A 19,454-nucleotide genomic window follows, 5' to 3' on the forward strand; every position below is an offset into this window, starting at 1 on the left:
GTAACTCAAATAACCACACATTACTACAGCGGTGTGTAGAAAAGCATCTTTGAATGCACAAAGTACCCAAGATAATTAGCCACTGAGTGTAAGCTTGTCCCATCCGACCGTGTTTGGCCAACATCCATCTGAAGCTTCCTATCCATGTACCTGTCCACATGTCCTTTAATAGGTGGCACAGCCGAGCAGCCGGTAGATCTGCCGTCTCTCAGTGCACATCATCTGGGCTCAATCCTGACCTCAAGCTGTGTCCTCCCTTTCTCATTAACACCATCAGGGAGGAGGGACAGGAGCCTGATAAACCTACTCAGTGATTCAGAAACAGCTTCTTCTCTGCCATCAGATTTCTGAACAGTCCATGAACATCCCCTCACTCTTCTCCCCCCTCCCATCAGGCAGAAACCTGAAAGCTCATACAACTGGGCTCAAGGAGAACCTCTGTCCCACTGGTGACTCTCACTGGACTCTCCACACTTTATTCTGCATCATTATTGTCCTGATGAAGGGTTTGAGCTGAAAAGTTGACTGTTCACTCTCTTCCATAGATGCTGCCTGACCTGCTGAGTTCCTCCTGCATTTTGTGTGTGTTGCTCTGTATTTCCAGCCTCTGCAGCTTTTCTTGTATTTATTATTGTTTCATTTTTTTCTACTGAAACGTTTAACAATGTCAAAGTAAATTTATTATCAAAGTACACAGATGTCACCATATACAACCTTGAGAAACCAGAATGAAAGACCATACCTAACAGGATGACAAGCAATGTGCAAAAGACAGCGATCTGTGGAAGTACAAAAGAGAAAAGAGTAAATATAATAATAATGATGAATATCGAGCACATGAGATGAAGGGTCTTTGAAAGTGAGACCATGGGGAGACTTCGCCTACTGTCTATGGAGTGACGCACAGATTTGTGTGGCTGCAATTAATTCTTCCTTTTCCCCAGTTTAAACTTTAAATTTTTAACTTTTATTTGTCAGATCTTAGAGGGGAATAGTTGTTATTATGTCACAATCTTTAGGAAGTGGAAAGCAGCTTCCTGAATCCAGCAATGGAAAGGGGAAAAAGTTGGACGAAACACCAGTTTGGGTCGAGCAATTAGAAAATTCTCTGATGAGTCTTGATAAGAAGGTAGACAACAACACGGTAAAACTTGATGCTCCCTCTTCTGAGATGAAGTCATAAAGAGGGAGTTTTCAATTTGTGCAGGAAAACATTATCTCTCTGAATTCGGAACTTAAAGAGGCGAAGTGGCAAATTGCAGAAATGTCAGCACGTTTGGAGAAGTCACAAAAGAAGATCATCGATTTGGAAGCAAGATCTCGTCGGAATAATATTCGAATTGTTGGATTGAAGGAAGGATCTGAGACTGAAGATTTATTAGACTATTTTGCTAACCTGTTTCAATCTCTGTTTCTGGATATTTTATCTCATCCTCCCGACATGGAAAGAGCACACAGAATTTTTACTGTGACACCTCGCCAAGACAGGCCAAGGTCAGTTTTGTTTTTTTTTTCTTTTTTTTGTAATTTTTTTATTGAAGTTCATCATAAAACAAACATTTCCATAAGATGTATTTCAGACATTGTACATATATATCATATAATCATATATATCACAAATCTCCACATAGTATTTATCTGAGGTACACACATAGAAAAGAGAGGAGAGAAAAAAACAAGCAAAAGGAAAGAACTATGTACAAGTAGGGAGTGATCTTTTACAACAGATTCATTGATTTGTGAGAATAACATCAGGCCTATGAGGCATTATGTAGTTAAACCATTTTTCCCAGTATGAATCAAATTGTTCCAGCGTATGGTTAACAGATGCTGTTATCTTCTCCATTTTGTAAATGCCCATTGTAATTTCCATCCATGTATTTAAAGTTGGGCTGTCCTGTGATAACCATTTCCTAGTAAGAGTCTTTTTACCAGCCACCAACAGTATATTCATTAAATATTTAACCCTTTTCAAGCATTCTTGAGGTATCTATCCAAAATATATGGTCTTAGTCTCTAAGGGTATTTCACATTTAAAGATGTCTTGTAGGGCATTGTGTATTCCCCTCCAATAGTTTTTGATAACAGGGCAGTCCCAAAAAATATGATAATGATTTGCATCTTGATTTCCACAATTTTTCTAGCAAACAGAGAGGTTACTATCATAATGGGATTTCTGAGAGGGTGTAATAAAATATCTTATCAAGTTTTTCCATCCAAACTCCCTCCATTTCTGTGAACTGGTACACTTCCATTGATACCTCCATATTATTGTCCATTCTTCCTCAGATATAATTATCCCTCCTTCCTTCTCCCATTTTGTTTTAATGTATGAAGTCGAATGTGTTTTAAGATTTGACAACCCTTTATACATGCTTGAAATGATTCTACTACCATTATCTGAATTATATGCTTTTCTAAATAGCTCTATCAAGCATGTACTTGCCTTGGTTACATTTTTAAGCATCTTATTAGCATATTGTCGCATCTGTAAATACCGATAAAAGTCTTGTTTTTCTAATAAGTGTTTCTCTTTAAGCATTTCAAAACTGAACAAGTGTTCCTTCTTTCATTATGTTGCAAAGAACTGTTATTCCTTTAGCTGTCCAGTCCTTAAATCTAGCATCCAATTTATTTGGTGTAAAATCAGAGTCATATGCACACCATTTAAGAATTGCAATATCTCCCTCTAGATTATATTCTTTTATAGTAGTTTTCCATATTTTAAGAGTCAATTTCACCCATGGGTTATCAATAGTATTTATGTACCTTTGCAGGTTGTTAGCAACCAAAATTGCTTGTATGGGGATGGGAAGTACATGCTCCTCAATGTTTATCCATTGAGCGTCATGTGATGGGTTACACCAACATATCACAGCTCTCAACTGTGCTGCAAAATAATAATCTCTAAGAGAAGGTAGGCCCCATCCCCCCTTTTCCTTTGCTAATTGCAAAGTTTTGAGACGAACTCTAGGCCTTTTTCCCAGCCGAATATACCTTGATAGCATCTTGTTCCATTCATTGAATTGATTTTGATTAATCTCTATTGGTAGGGTCTGAAAGAGATATAATAATCTGGGCAGTATATTCATTTTACTAGACTCAATCCTTGAACTGAGACTGAAAAAAGGAATCAGGTTCCATCTTGTCACATCTTCCTTAATTTTTCTATATAAAGGCTGATAATTACATTCTGATAATTTTGCCAAATCTTTTGGCATAATGATGCCCAAATATTTGAAAGACTCTGTGTGCCATACCCAGGGGTATCAACTTTCAATTTCTCATGGTGGACTATAGTAATATGAAAGTAATTGGGTTTTATCTATGTTGATCTTGTATCCTGATAATTGACCATATTGTTCAAAGGATTGCATCAATTTAGGTAAAGAGTATGTTGGTTGCCCTAGATAGATCAAAATGTCATCCGCATAACAAGCCAATTTATGCTCGGACCCTTTAATAGTAATTCCCCTGATATCTTCTTTTTGTCTGATGAGGTGAGCCAATGGTTCCAGATATAGCACGAAGAGTAGTGGTGACCATGCACAACCCTGTCTCGTGCTCCTTTCTAGGGTAAGACTATTTGATAAATATCCATTGATTTTAATCCTAGCAGTAGGTTTGTCATATAGTGTCTGTATAGTTTTAATAATTGTGTCTTGGAAACCAAATCTATGTAAAACTCTGTAAAGAAAATTCCAATTAACCAAATCAAATGCTTTTTCAGCATCCACGCTTATCACTATTGCATCGATTTTATTTTTTTTTTTGTATATGATCCATAATGTGAAGTGTCCTTCGTATATTGTCTTGAGTCTGGCGTTGTTGTATAAAACCTGTCTGATCATTACGTATCAGTATGGGTAGAAACTCCTCTAATCGTTTGGCCATGATGGAGGTAAATAACCTATAATCTACATTAAGAATGGATGTTGGTCTAAATGACCTGCATTCCATTTTATCCTTGCCTTCTCTCAGTATAGCTGAGATTATCACTTCCTTCCAACTGGGTGGAACAGGAATTAACTCATTTTTAAATTCTTTGTACCACTCTGCCATATACCCATCTGATCCTGATGACTTGCTTAATTTAAGCCTACTAACTGCAGCTTTTAATTCAACTTCAGTTATGTCAGCAGTCATCATTCTATTTTGTTCTTCACTTAAAGTGGGTAACTCTAGAGAATTCAAGAAGGTGTCAATTTGGGTTATGCTTCCCCCTGGAACTTTGGAATATAGAGTTTTGTAAAACCCTTCAAAAGCTTCTTGAATTTCACTTAGCTTTTTTAAAATTATTTTCGTTCTTGGGTCCCTAATTCTATGAATTGTATTTTCTGCTATCTTTTTTTTCAGTTTCCACACCAGTATTGTCATAGATTACGATCCACTTTCATAGTGTCTCTGTTTCAGAAACATTAAGTTTTTCCTGATTTCTTGCATAGCCAAATTATTTATTTCATTCCTAATTCTTTTAATTTCCCCTAATGTATCCTGTGCCAAATTCAATTTGTGTTTTTTCTCTAGTTCCTTCAGCCTATTTTGTAATTCCTCTAATGTTTTATTCCTTATTTTTTTCTTATATGAAGATATCGCTATAATTTTCCCTCTTAAGACTGCCTTCAGAGTATCCCATAAAATGGGAGGTGAAACCTCTCCATTATCATTAAATTCTAAGTAGAGAGGCAAGGTCAGTTTTGGTCTCCTTTCTTCATTTGAAAGTTAAAGACCGAATCATAAAATATGCAAGGAAACAAAATGTTTTTAAATTTAAAGGTTCCGAGCTTCACTTTTATGAAGATTATCCACAGGAGGTTATGGGTTTGTGGTCTAAATTCGTTCCAACCATGAAGATAGCTTACGATAAAGGATTATTTCCATCACTTCAATATCCAGCCCGATTAAAATTATTTCCCAAAGATTCGATCCACGTGTTTTTCTGGACCCCAAAGAGGCATTGGACTATGTTAACTCTATTCTGGCTGTAGCTGGGGTTTGAATTGTTTTAGGTCTGCTGAATAATTGTTCTTTCGGAAAGAAGATAAGCTTTGAATATTTTGATTTGCTTAAGATGTCCTTTGATTGATCGATCATTTAAAGAAGATGTGAACCTTTGGATGTGAATGATAAATGACTTTTCGAAATCTGTTTGGTCGACTGAGTGAATTAAGACAACGGATAGACTGTTTGATTATCTGTTTTATTATGTTTTATTTTCCCTTTTTTATCAATTAAGTGATAGTTTCCATAGTTCATAAGGTATTTTTTCTTACATATATAGTTGGGAGGGCTTAGTCGATAGATAATTAGCTTTTTCTAAAAAACAGTTTTTCAATGGGCGTGTCAGTTAAATGGAAAATGGTGCTGATTTTTCTCCACTAGAGATTACATAAGTATTTTTCTCTTTGTTTAATTTTTAGCTTTGGCGTCCTTGGAGATTGTTTTGCATTTCCCAATATGTTTTTAGGGATTAAGAATAAACGTTTTTTTCTCTGAAATTTTATGCTGGATATTGGGAGCTAGATGTTGCAGAGAGAAACAGAACAGTGCTGGCATTTTGGCCCATATTGTTCTGCTTACCTTTCTATTTATTTTATGATTAATTTAATGCTTCTGTCCTCCAGAGAATTCTATTCGTCTTTGACTATGAGCCTGTTTAGAAGCTTCTTGAATGTTCTTGTTCTGCCTGCCTCTATGAGTACCCATGGTAGATCTTTCCATGTACCCACTAGTCTAGGGAAAAAATATCTCTGAGATTCCTATACTTTCTTCTGACCACCGTAAAATTGTGTCCTCTTGTATTAACAATTTCAGCTGGGAATCTGTTCCATATTTTAATGATTACCTCGCCTTACCAGTTTCCATTGTTTCAGTACAATAATACTCTGTAAAGTAATGGAAGGCATTAAAGTAAATACCGTAGATTCCAGACTACAGAGCGCACCTGATTAAAAGCCGCTGGCTCTAATTTTAGAAATAAAATCAATTTTTTACTTGTACAGGCCGCACCGGATTTTCGGCCGCAGGTGTCCCACGTTGTAATATGAGATATTTACACAGAAAGATATTACACGTGAGGATTTTTTAACTTTTAATTAAATCCATATGGTAACAAACAAATATATATTGCAAATGCTTTTTTTCGAACCGTGCCTGTAATACGGCTACTTTTAAATATACATACGTATCGGTAACACAAATTACGTTGCATATACTTTTTTACTGAACAGCACGAACAACATTCCAATATCTCCTAGCGACTGGTAAAAATATATATACTGCAGCCTACCAGGAAAAGTTATTGATCGCCTTTAACTTAAAAGCAGCGTTTTCGCTCGGGTCTAATGTGCTCGGGTCTGATGTGCTCGGGTCTGATGAGCTCGCGTAACGCGATCGGGTCTAATCGGGTCTAATGTGCTCGGGTCTGATGAGCTCGCGTAATGCCCCCACCTTCCCGTTTATCGCAAACCGGTATCCCACAAGACGTGGCGAAACCGGGTGTGACGTCATAGCATCCTGGGATGTAGTACAGAAAACAAATATAGTTAAAACACTTCTAACTTTAACTAACAAATGAATTACTAAGCGAAAATATTATAAACTAAGTAACTGCCATAAAGGCAGCACAATGCTTTTCTTCGAGTGTTTTCCATGTTGATGAGGGTGAGTACAAATGACTGATTTACAATAATTTAATTGTGAAAGTGCGCTTGATTTATCGTACAATTTCATTGGACCTCTGTGAACTACTCATCAATTTTATTGGTCTACTGTTATGAGGCAAAATGTTTACGAGGCGGCATGAAAAAAAAACCATGTATTAGCCACTCTGGATTAAAGGCCGCAGAGTTCAAAGCTGTTCAAAATGTGGGAAAAAAGTAGCGGCTTATAATCCGGAATCTACGGTAGATATTTAAATTGCATATATATCAGTTAGAAGTAAGGCCTGTAAGTGGGCTGAAGAACCAGTTAACATGACTTGATATGGTGTTGTGTTGCTTTGTAGTGTTAGGATTTTTATATTTAGCAAAGTATTTGTTTTTCTATTGTAGGGCTTTTCTATTTTAGGGCCATATGTTGTCTTTTTTTGTAATGGGGGAGGATTTAAGAAAAGCTTTTTAAAACCACTATTATAAAATGGGCAGCTCGCTGAGTCTCTCTCTTTATTTATTCTATGGGGAAGCATTTTGGCTTTTTTTTGCCGAATTTTGGGCTTTTTGGGGTGGTGGGAGGATTGGGGTTAGTTTTGATTTACAGGATCAATTGTAAGATTAATTTTAGTTTCCTTTTTGGTATTTTTTTCCCATTACGGAGTTCCAGAGCATGCATACTTTGTGTATGGTTGTCCTTATCACTGCCAGTTTTGGTTAGCCTGCGCTAGTATGCATTCTTTTATATGTTAAGTAAAATAAAAAAATTTTTATGGAAGTTAAACAGATAAAGGTTATAAGTTGGAATGTACATGGTTAGAATCATCCTATTAAGCAAAAGAAGACTTTTAAAGTCATTAATCGATTCCAACCCAATATAATTTTTGTTCAAGAAACGCATATTAAAACGGGCGATCAAAATAGATTTTTTTAAATGTGGAAGGGCCTTCAATTTCACGCTACTTGTCAAAATAAAACAAAGGGAGTAATTATTTTTATTAAATCTAATTTCTTTTTATCCAAGAAGTTATTGTGTCAGATATTAATGGTAGATTTTTAATTGTTAAAGGAACAATTTGTAATAGAAACATTGTTCTGGTTAACCTATATGGACCTAATGTAGATGATCCTTCTTTTTTTAAAAATGTATTTGCTTTATTGAGGGACTTAAATGAATATATGTTGTTAATGGGTGGTGATTTTAACTGCTGTTTAAATCCTTTGATTGACAAGAGTCAACCAATCAGCAGCTTCCAAGTTGTTCTGTATCACTTATTAACTCTTTTCTAATTGATTATGGCCTGGTTGAAATTTGGAGACATTTACATCCTAATGATAGAGATTATTCTTTTCTTTCACACGTTCACAAAAAATATTCGAGAATTGATGACTTTATAGTTGATCCCTGATTTTTGTCCAAAGTCCAGAAATGTGAACATGATGCTATAGCTCTTTCAGATCATGCACCTTTAAGTTTAGCTTTTGAATTGAATGATGTCGCTATTGCAAATTTGCCCTGGCATTCTCCAGAAAATTTATTACAAAGTCCGGACTTTGTCAAATTTATTGAGACTCAGATAAAAGATTTTTTTCTTTTTAACAATACAGGAGATGTATCGAAATTGATTATATGGGACACATTTAAAGCATATTTGCGCGGTCAGATAATTTCCTATTCAGCTAAACTTAAGAAACAGACAAAAACAGAGTTAGATAAGATTTCCAAACAAATTAAACACTTGGATAACATTTATGCAATCTCTCCTAACATTGATTTATTTAAACAAAGAGTGAACTCCAATTGCAATATAATTTATTATTAATTTATCCTATTGAAAGTAATTTGCTTAAATTGAAAAGTCATTTTTATGTGTTTGGAGATAATATTAAGCTATTAGCATCTCAATTAAAAGCAGCTAGAGCTAAAAGACAAATTTTAAACATTCGTAAGGGAGATAATAGTTTAGCATGCAATTATGAAGATATTAATAAAATTTTTCAAGACTTTTATATGGAACTTTATAAATCTCAGTTTCCAGTTGATTCTTCCAACATGAATACCTTTTTGCAAAAGATTGATTTTCCTCAAATTTCTGTTGACAATCAACAAACTCTTGATGCTCCTATGACTGAAAGTGAAATTCAGAAAGTTTTTTTTTCAATGCAATCTGGTAAAGCTCCTGGACTGAATGTTTATTCTGTAGGATTTTATAAAAAATTTGAAAAATTGCTCTCTTCATATATGTTGGAAATGCTTAAAGATTCTTTTTTGATAGGAGAGTTACTTCTCACATTTTATGAAGCTTCTATTTCTTTAATTTGATTGGGATTCCCATACTATTAAAGGTCTAGATGGGTTAGAGTTTGTGAAATGTGTTCAGGAAAGTTTTCTAAATCAATATATAGATGTAACAACTAGGGAGGATGCAATATTAGATCTCCTACTAGGAAATGAGTTAGGGCAGGTGACGGAAGTGTGTGCAGGGGAACACTTTGGTTCCAGTGATCATAACGTCATTATTTTCAACTTGATCATGGATAAAGATAGATCTGGTCCTCGAGTTGAAGTTCTAAACTGGAAAAAGGCCAAATTTGAAGAAATGAGAAAGGATATAAAAAGCGTAGATTGGGACAGGTTGTTCTCTGGCAAGGATGTGATTGGTAAGTGGGAGGCCTTCAAAGGAGAAATTTTGAGAGTGCAGTGTTTGTATGTTCCTGTCAGGGTTAAAGACAAAGTGAATAAGAATAAGGAACCTTGGTTCTTGAGGGATATTGGAAATCTGATAAAGAAGAAGAGAGAGATGTATAACATGTATAGGCAACAGGGAGGAAATAAGATGCTTTAGGAGTATAAAAAGAGTAAGAAAATACTTAAGAAAGAAATCAAGAGGGCTAAAAGAAGACATGAGGTTACTTTGGCAGTCAGGGTGAAGGATAATCCTAAGAGCTTCTACAGGTATGTTAAGAGCAAAAGGATAGTAAGGGATAAAATTGGTCCTCTTGAAGATCAGAGCGGTCGGCTATGTATGGAACCAAAAGAAATGGGATAGATATTAAAAGGGCTTTTTTGCATCTGTACTTACTAAGGAAACTGGAATGGAGTCTATGGAAACAAGGCAAACAAGTAGGGAGCTCATGGAACGTATACAGATTAAAGAGGAGGAGGGTATTCCCTCGGACCTTGAAGGAGACTAATGTTGAAATTGCAGGGACCCTGGCAGAAATAATTAAAATGTCAATATCCATGGGTCAAGTGACGGAGGATTGGAGGATAGCTCATGTAGTTCTGTTGTTTAAAAAAGGCTCAAAAAGTAAGCTGGGAAATTATAGGCCGGTAAGTTTGACATCGGTAGTAGGTAAATTATTGGAAGGAATACTAAGAGATAAGATCTACAAGTATTTGGATAGACAGGGACTTATTAGAAAAAGTCAGCATGGCTTTGTGCGTGGTAGGTCATGTTTAACCAATCTATTAGAGTTTTTCGAGGTAGTTACCAGGAAAGTGGATGAAGGGAAGGCAGTGGATGTTGTCTACATGGACTTCAGTAAGGCCTTTGACAAGGTCCTGCATGGGAGGCTAATTAGGAAGATTCAGTCGTTAGGTATACATGGAGAGGTAGTAAATTGGATTAGACATTGGCTCAATGGAAGAAGCCAGAGAGTGGTAGTGGAGGATTGCTTCTCTGAGTGGAGGCCTGTGACTAGTGGTGTGCCATAGGGATCAGTTCTGGGTCCATTGTTATTTGTCATCTGTATCAATGATCTGGATGATAATGTGGCAAATTGGATCAGCAAATTTGCTGATGATACAAAGATTGGAGGTGTAGTGGACAGTGAGGAAGGTTTTCAAAGCTTGCAGAGAGATTTGGACCAGTTGGACGAATGGCAGATGGAGTTTAATGCGGACAAGTGTGAGGTATTGCACTTCAGAAGGTCAAACCAAGATAGAACATACAAGGTAAATGGTAGGACACTGTAGTGAACTACATATACCTGTCTGGACTGCTTCTGTGGCTCCTCCCACAGACCCCTGCTGACTGCTCCTGTGGCTCTTCCCACAGACCCCTGTATAAAGGCGACTGAGGCCTGTTGCCCAGCCTCATTCCCCAGGATGTAGTGTTGTTCATTCTTCCAGTCAATAAAAGCCGATACCTCGCTTCTTACGTCTCAGAGAGAGTTATTGATGGTGCATCAATTTTATTGACTGGAAGCATGCAAGCCAGAGTTCAAAGGCAAGAGCTGCTTCAGGGTCCTGGGGGTCCAAATCCAACCGTTCCAGATGTAAAACGGTTTCCATGCTTTAACTTCCCTTCCCTTCCCTTCCCTTCCCTTCCAAGTAGAGAGTGACACCTCCGATTTCGCGCTTGCCGCTACCCTCAATCAGGCAGGCAGGCCAGTAGCATTCTTTTCTCATACCCTTCAAGGCTCTGAAATTCGGCACTCCGCGGTGGAGAAAGAAGCCCAGGCCATAGTGGAAGCTATTAGGCACTGGAGGCACTATCTCACCGGCAAAAGGTTCACCTTGCTGACAGACCAGTGCTCGGTTGCGTTCATGTTCAGCAACCAACAGCGGGGCAAAATCAAAAATGATAAAGTTTTGCGGTGGAGAATAGAACTCTCCACCTACAATTATGATATCCTGTACCGGCCTGGCAGACTCAATGAACCCTCTGATGCCCTATCCCGGGGAACGTGTGCTAGCGCACAGCTCGACCAGCTGTATGCCCTTCATGCACATCTTTGCCATCCGGGGGTCACCTGATTTTACCATTTCGTTAAAGCCCGGAACCTGCCGTACTCCCTGGAGGACATCAGGACGATGACCAGGGACTGCCAGATCTGCGCTGAGTGTAAACCGCACTTCTACCATCCTGACACTGCGCAGCTTGTCAAGGCCACCCGCCCTTTTGAGCGACTGAGTGTTGACTTTAAGGGCCCCCTTCCCTCCACCGACCGCAATGTCTATTTTCTCAGTATTATTGACGAGTACTCGCGATTCCCCTTTGCCATACCCTGCCCCGACACTACTACCACGTCCGTCATAAAAGCCCTGCGCCAGCTCTTCACTCTGTTCGGATATCCCTGCTATATCCACAGTGATAGAGGGTCCTCCTTTATGAGTGACGAGTTGCGCCGGTTCCTGCTAGCTAGGGGCATTGCTACTAATCGAACCACGAGTTATAATCCCCGGGGGAATGGACAGGTGGAGAGGGAGAATGCCACAGTGTGGAAGGCCACACTTTTAGCCCTTAAGTCAAAAGGGTTGCCGGTCTCCCGATGGCAGGAGGTCCTCCCTGAGGCACTCCACTCTATCCGCTCCCTGTTATGTACATCCACCAATGCCACCCCTCACGAACGCCTATTCTCTTTTCCCAGGAAGTCTGTCACTGGGACCACCCTACCACCCTACCAGTTTGACTGACGTCCCCGGGGCCGGTGCTGCTATGTAAACATGTGAGGAGTAATAAATACTCCCCGCTGGTCGAGAGGGTTCACCTTCTGCATGCCAACCCCCACCCCAGTATGCCTACGTGGTCTTGCCTGATGGGCGGGAGGACACGGTCTCTGTCCGCGACCTGGCGCCCGCCGGGGCAGCAGACCACTACCCCGAACATTCCACGGTAACTATGAACCCTGTACCCGAGGTGACACCGCACACACCCAGACTCCTCACGACGCTCATGTACCGGGCATCTCATACGCATCTATTCCGGGGGCCTCGCACACACGTGAGGGATCCCTGACACCTCCAGTTGGGCCAGAACCAGCACAATCTCCGTCTCCGGTGCAATCACCACCACCGGCACCTGTGCAATCGCAGCCGGAGCTACGTAGATCGCAGCGACAGATTTGACCACCTGATAGACTTAACCTGTAAATATACTTGTAAGAAACTTCGCCACCTGGGGACTCTTTTAAAACAAAGGGGGGGTGAATGTGGTGAAATACATATACCTGTCTGGACTGCTCCTGTGGCTCCTCCCACAGACCCCTGTATAAAGGCGACTGAGGCCTGTTGCCCAGCCTCATTCCCCAGGATGTAGTGTTGTTCATTCTTCCAGTCAATAAAAGCTGATACCTCACTTCTTACGTCTCAGAGAGAGTTATTGATGGTGCATCAGACACTGAGGAGTGTGGTAGAACAGAGGGATCTGGGAGTACAGATACATAATTCCCTAAAAGTGGCATCACAAGTAGATAGGGTTGTAAAAAGAGCTTTTGGTACATTGGCCTTTATAAATCAAAGTATAGAGTATAAGAGTTGGAATGTAATGGTGAGGTTGTATAAGACACTGGTGAGACTGGAGTATTGTGTGCGGATTTTGGTCACCTAATTACAGGAAGGAAATTAGTAAGGTTGAAAGAATGCAGAGAAGTTTGACAAGAATGTTGCCGGGACTTGAGAAACTGAGTTACAGAGAAAGGTTGAATAGGTCAGGACTTTATTCCCTGGAGCGTAGGAGAATGAGGGGTGATTTGATAGAGGTGTATAAAATTATGATGGGTATAGATAGAGTGAATGCAAGCAGGCTTTTTCCACTGAGGCCAGGGGAGAAAAAAACCAGAGGACATGGGTTAAGGGTGAAGGGGGAAAAGTTTAAAGGGAACATTGGGGGGGGGGTCTTCTTCACGCAGAGAGTGGTGGGAGTGTGGAATGAGCTGCCAGATGAAGTGGTGAATGTGGGCTCACTATTGACATTTAAGAAAAGCTTGGACAGGTATATAGATGAGAGGGGTTTGGAGGGATATGGCCCAGGTGCAGGTCAGTGGGACTAGGCAGAAAAATGGTTCGGCACAGCCAAGAAGGGCCGAAAGGCCCGTTTCTGTGCTGTAATGTTCTATGGTTCTGTGGTTTAATGGTTAAGTGGATTAGAATGATATATAAAAGCCCTATTGCTACTGTTATTACTAACAATTGCAGATTTCCTTTTTTTCAGCTTTCACAGGGTATGAGACAAGGATGTCCATTAAGTCCTTTGTTATTTAATTTGGTGCTGGAACCCTTGGCTATTGCACTTCGTGAAGCTAAAGATATTAATGGGATTCTTATAAATGGGACTGTTCATAAGATCTCCCTTTATGCTGATGACCTTTTAGTTTATATTTCAAATCCTGAAGAATCTATTCCTAGTTTATTGAAACTATTAAATGATTTTGGAAAGTTTTGGGGATATAAACTAAACCTTCATAAAAGTGAATTATTTCCCCTGAATGATTCTGCTTCTATATATGATGACATTCCTTTTAAAGTTACGGACTCTTTTAAATATTTAGGTATTATTATCACTAAAAACCATAAAGATCTTTATAAAGCTAATTTGGTTCCTTTAGTGGATTTTATGAAGCAATTATTTTGTAGATGGAATCCACCTACACTTTCATTAGTTGGCCGAATTCATGCAGTTAAAATGATGATTTTACCAAAATTTTTATATGTATTTCATATATTTCATATTTTATATTTAGAGCTTAACATGACCCTGATAACAGAAGATTGGTTGCGGATTTGTGCCAATCACTCTTTAATTCAACTTAAAATTGTACATCGTTACTATCTGACAAAAGAGAGACAGTCTAAAATGTTTCCTAATGTTGATAGTCAGCATGACAGATGTAAAACTGAGACAGCCACATCGACGCATGTGTTTTGGTCGTGTTCTGTATTGAAACATTTTTGGAAGTCTACTTTCTCTACTTTCTCTGCTTATTGCCTCCATCAGTGTAATGTAACTCCAAAGCAACCAATCAGGAGACAACCAACTGGTGCATCATCTGCCACCAGAAGGAATATAGAACTCTGCATAATTTGTAAAACATTGTAGATTTGACCTGTTACCAAACTTTTAAGATGCTGTGCTTTGTAAACATAGCCATAATAGGGTATAATTCTGAAACTCCATAAAATGTTAGTTTGTCTACAATTGCTTCCAGTTCTGGGGGAGACTCTTTGGGAATCATATGAAGGCTACAGAGAAGGCACAAGAGAAATTTACCTGAATGTTTCCAGGAATGAGGGTCATTGATATATATCGAAGCTGGGATGTTCTCCTTGGAATACAACAGACTGGAAGCAAATATGACAAGAATAATTAAAACCATAAAAGATAGAGAGAGGAGGCATTCTCATAGGTGGAGTAGCATTGTCATGTACCCCGTGACCGGGTTACCAAGCCAGCAGAAATGGAATGATACGTTGGAGTCTGGTGGTACTGTAACTAAAGGTGTTTATTAGTAAACCAAGTAATCCAGTATCAATAATGCGAATATACATATAAAACAGGTTAGCACTGATAAATACGGAAGTGTAGGAATAAGTATCAAAACCAAGCTCTATCAAAGTCTAGGGGTAAATGAATTGTCATAGGTGAATATAGAGTTCAGTTCAGTTCGTGCTGAGGTAGTTGTTGTTGTGTTGCAATGTTGGAGAGAGAGAGAGAGAGAGAGAGAGAGAGAGAGAGAGAGAGAGAGAGAGAGAGAGAGAGAGAGAGAGAGAGAGAGAGAGAACAAGAGATGAGCAGCTGCAGCAGGCAAACCTTCCGTTGTTTTCTTGTTCCGTTGTACCGTTGGGGTCACCGGTTATGACCCTTCCGTTCCAGGCTAGACCAGTCTTCAGTGATGGACTCCTCACCCAGGCAAGGGTGGACACACACACAAGTCCCCACCAGTCTGCCTTCATCCACCGTGCTCCAGACCGATTCTCCAGGCCCCCACCTTCCTGTGGGTGCACAACACTCTTTCAGTGTCCACTGGTGTGTCCGTCTGTGTCTCCGCAGACCCGTCTTTTATCCCCACTGACGGGGTATCAGCCATCCATCAACTCAATATGTCCATGTCCTCAAACTAGAGCAGATGCCTCTACCTCTGTTCTTCATCTCTCTCTCTCTCATTAGCAGCATAGTTCCGGGGGGGGGGGGGGTCAGCTCTGGACCCCATTTCCATCCGGTTTGTTCAGCACACATAACACCCCCACCCTTCAAAGAATTTTTACCGGGGATGAAAATTAAAACATAGATGCACATTACAGAATCTAATATAAAACAGAAGCATTCACTAACCTACAGGGTAACACAGATATAATTTCAAATTTAACACCTGGATAAACAATCAGCAATTACATTGTCAGTTCCCTTTACATGTTGGATTTTAATATCAAGTTCTTGTAACATCAGACTCCAACTTCATAGCCGCCTATTTTTATTCTTCATGTTAGTTAAAAAAATACCAATGGGTTGTGATCAGTATGAACTATCACTGGCTTCTGTGACGTCGGAATAGGTGACAGTAATTCATTTCTACAATGTAACAGCTTTTAACTTATGTGTATATTACAGAGGTTAAACAGATACATGTGTGATTACCATGTAACACATTACAGAAGTGTATACAAATACTAATCTATATTTCACTTTTAAACCTAACATTCAGTCAGTCAATCTACCATGACCTTGTTTTTATTATTCACATGCTTTGTTACAAAAAAAATCAAATTCCTGCAGAAGCAGATCTTGTTATTCAAAGTGGTGTTTTGTCAACCATTATCTCTTTTCCACTTCGACACAGAACACTTAACCTTCACGTGATCAGCGTGCTCACCAGTTTGGAATAGGCCTTCACAGACCCCCTGCACAGGGGCTAGCTTATCACTAACGTTTTCCAGACTAAGCCCACTTGCTGAACTTCCAAACAACTCATTAATTTTATCTTCAAGATCTTTAAGTCTATTAGTTTCCAGTTTAACACCTGCAGGTGATCCCTTTTGGTCAAAGCAACACTTCAAGTTCTGCCTCTCCAAATCACATACTTGAACAACATCACCAAGTTGTTTATCTTTAAATTTCAAAACAAACTGTAACAGACTATCAGGCACCTTGTTACCAGACCACTGACCCTTCAGCATGGTTACTATTTCTAAAACCAATCCAGACTTTAAATTTTCCTTATTCAAAAGTCTAGGAACAATACTTTTCCCTTTTCCTTCAATAATATTCACATCACCAGCTTTCATCTCATCATTAACTTTTAGAACACTGTCTAACACAAGTGACTGAGAATCCTCACTTTCCACTGGTGCCAGGGTTAACCCCTTACTCACTGAACCAAGTCCATCTGACCCAAAAGGATTGCATTCCTTTTTAACCAAGTCAGATACCTCAGACCTTTCCTGAGTTTCAACATAAGGCTCAGTACCCTGTGAATCCACAGGTACTTCAACAACCTGAACACAGGCAAACTGGACATCTGCCTCTTCTGGGCTTTCAATACCTGTCCCAGTCTCAAATTCCAAGTTCCCCTGATCCTCCCAGTTACTCTCTGGGCAACTCCCATCCGGAGTAAACTCAACCTTTCAGGCTAATACAACCTCGGCTGCTAACCCAGCAGACTCCCTCAAGGTAGTGGCATCCTTTTCATCTCAGAATGCTCTTACATCATCGGGGACACACTTAAATTCTTCAACTGAAAACAGCTCTGTCAAGCTAGATACGTCATCTGTGTCCAACCCTGGACCTTCCAGCTGCCACATCTGTTTCTCATCTTGGCTCTGTGCCTCCGTAAATTCCTTCCTCATTCCAAAATGTTCACCTAGGGGTATCTTATGGGCAAGGTTCAAAATTCCGTTCCTTGACAACACTAAATCTGCTTCATCTCCCTTACTTTCCTTAGCTCCACTATTCTCCGCTTTACCATCCTCTAACCTCTCCCGGTACAGGGCTGGTAAAAAGGTTTCAGCTAAATCAACGCCGGACTCATTTAAACTGGAGCCTGACTCTGCCACCTTTCTAGACATGCTGCGAGTTACTGCGCAGGCGGGATAAATCTTGGGATCTATGGGCGAGTCCCCAGCACTTACAGGCTTGCTCGTCAGCTTCACTGCTGAATACACATCCCCACCTGCCAGGTCATTACCGAGTAGGACATCCACATCGTCCATCGGTTGTTCAGACCGCACCCCTATTAACACTGGTCCAGATACCAGGTCACATTTCAGAAATATCCTGTGCAAAGGTACAGCCTCAGTCCCTTTTCCGATACCTTTTATCACATTTACCTCCCCAGTCTCGGTCTCAGCACCGAATTCTAACACCTTCCTTAGGATCAATGACTGACCAGCCCCAGTATCTCTCCAGATCCACATGGGAACAGGTGTTTCTCCCTCCTTCACAGATACCATCCCTTCTGAAATAAACTTGGACCCTATCTACCCTCTCCTTCCTCATCGGTCTGTTGACCGGCTCAATGCAACCAGTCGGGGTTGTCGTCTTTCCTTTTCCTGTCTCCTTCCTCGGAGCCAGGCACTTAGATGCTATGTGACCAGTTTTCCCACAATTATAACACGTGAAGCTAGGAAACTTCCTGCCAGCCTGCTTTTCCTCCTCCCTGCCTTTTCCGGTAGTCCCCAGCTTATTCTCTGACTTAGCCGGTGGGCTTTCTCTACCGATCCTTCTGCCTCTCTGGTAGCTCTTATTTGGGGGAAATTTTACCTTGTGGGTTAAGGCATACTCATCTGCTAACTTGGCAGTCACAGACAGAGTCTCTCCCTCCTTCTCGTCCAGGTACGTCCTCATACCCTCAGGGACACAACCTTTAAACTGCTCGATCAGCATCAGCTGTGTCAGTTTATCAAAATCTCTGATTTACCATTTTTCACCATAATTTTCAGCAATTCCTGTACATATCAAGTTGTGATAATCTGGCATCCTTGCATGTTTGTGGTGCTGGATGAACAGATTTTGTTTCTCTCGTTTACAACCAAAATCTTTATTCCACGTTCAAGTAGTGTGAATGATGTTCCAATAAACTCAGTAAGCTTAAAGAGAGTGGGGAACAAAAACCTGTTCAGTTTCATCTTGTACAGTTCAGGCCCACATTCCAGACCCTGTCTGCACAAATAAATGGTCTACATGTGTGACAAGCTGTTGTTACAAAGAAGGCAAGACAGCTGCAATATTTCAGTAGGAGTTTGAGGAGATTTGGTTTCTCATTAAAAACACTCACAAATAAAAACCCAGGACATGCCCTCATCTCATTGCTACCATCAGGGAGGAGGGACAGGAGCCTGAAGGACACACTCAGCTATTCAGGAACATCTTCTTTCCCTCCACCATCAGATTTCTGAATGGACATTAAACACATGAACAATACCTCACTGCTTGTTCTGTCTCCTTTTCCATACTTATTTTGCCAATTTAACTTTTTTTATATATATGCTCACTGTGATTTACAGTTTTTATTATTCTATAATTCAATGTTCTGCTACCACAGAACAACAAATTCCACGACATATGCCGGTGATACTAAACCTGATTCTGACACTGACACCATATATCAAAATGTAAAACATTATCCCGTGTGTGCCGGCTGAATTCAGCATTTTCTATGTAAAACATTACCCCGTGTGTGCAGGCTGAATTCAGCATTTTCTATGTAAAACATTACCCCATGTGTGCCGGCTGAATTCAGCATTTTCTGTGTAAAACGTTACCCCATGTGTGCCGGCTGAATTCAGCATTTTCTATGTAAAACATTACCCCATGTGTGCTGGCTGAATTCAGCATTTTCTATGTAAAACATTACCCCATGTGTGCCGGCTGAATTCAGCATTTTCTGTGTAAAACATTACCCCATGTGTGCCGGCTGAATTCAGCATTTTCTATGTAACTATATCTTGGATTTCAGGTCACCGTTGTTGCCGAGTCTCCAGTTCCTGCTGCAGTCATGAGTGAGGTCATGCAACTGGCGACTGTGGGCCGTCCTTTCCGGTTGGGAATGCTGTACGACTGCCGGTCAGACACTCTGATCCCAGGT

At 39.9% G+C, this 19,454-nt stretch overlaps 1 protein-coding gene across 1 annotated transcript in view; it reads left to right on the top strand.

Annotated features, from left to right (window-relative positions):
• The window catches only part of LOC140726045 (uncharacterized), a 62,126-nt gene that overhangs the window by 15,488 nt on the left and 27,184 nt on the right, over positions 1 to 19,454 (top strand). The window contains exon 2 of the mRNA XM_073041940.1: positions 19,326 to 19,452. Within this exon, the coding sequence (XP_072898041.1) occupies positions 19,365 to 19,452 (88 nt within the window). The 5' untranslated portion in view covers positions 19,326 to 19,364. The remainder of the gene's footprint in view (positions 1 to 19,325; positions 19,453 to 19,454) is intronic.

Source organism: Hemitrygon akajei, chromosome 4 (assembly GCF_048418815.1).
Source record: "Hemitrygon akajei chromosome 4, sHemAka1.3, whole genome shotgun sequence".
In the NCBI taxonomy this organism is placed as follows: domain Eukaryota; kingdom Metazoa; phylum Chordata; class Chondrichthyes; order Myliobatiformes; family Dasyatidae; genus Hemitrygon; species Hemitrygon akajei.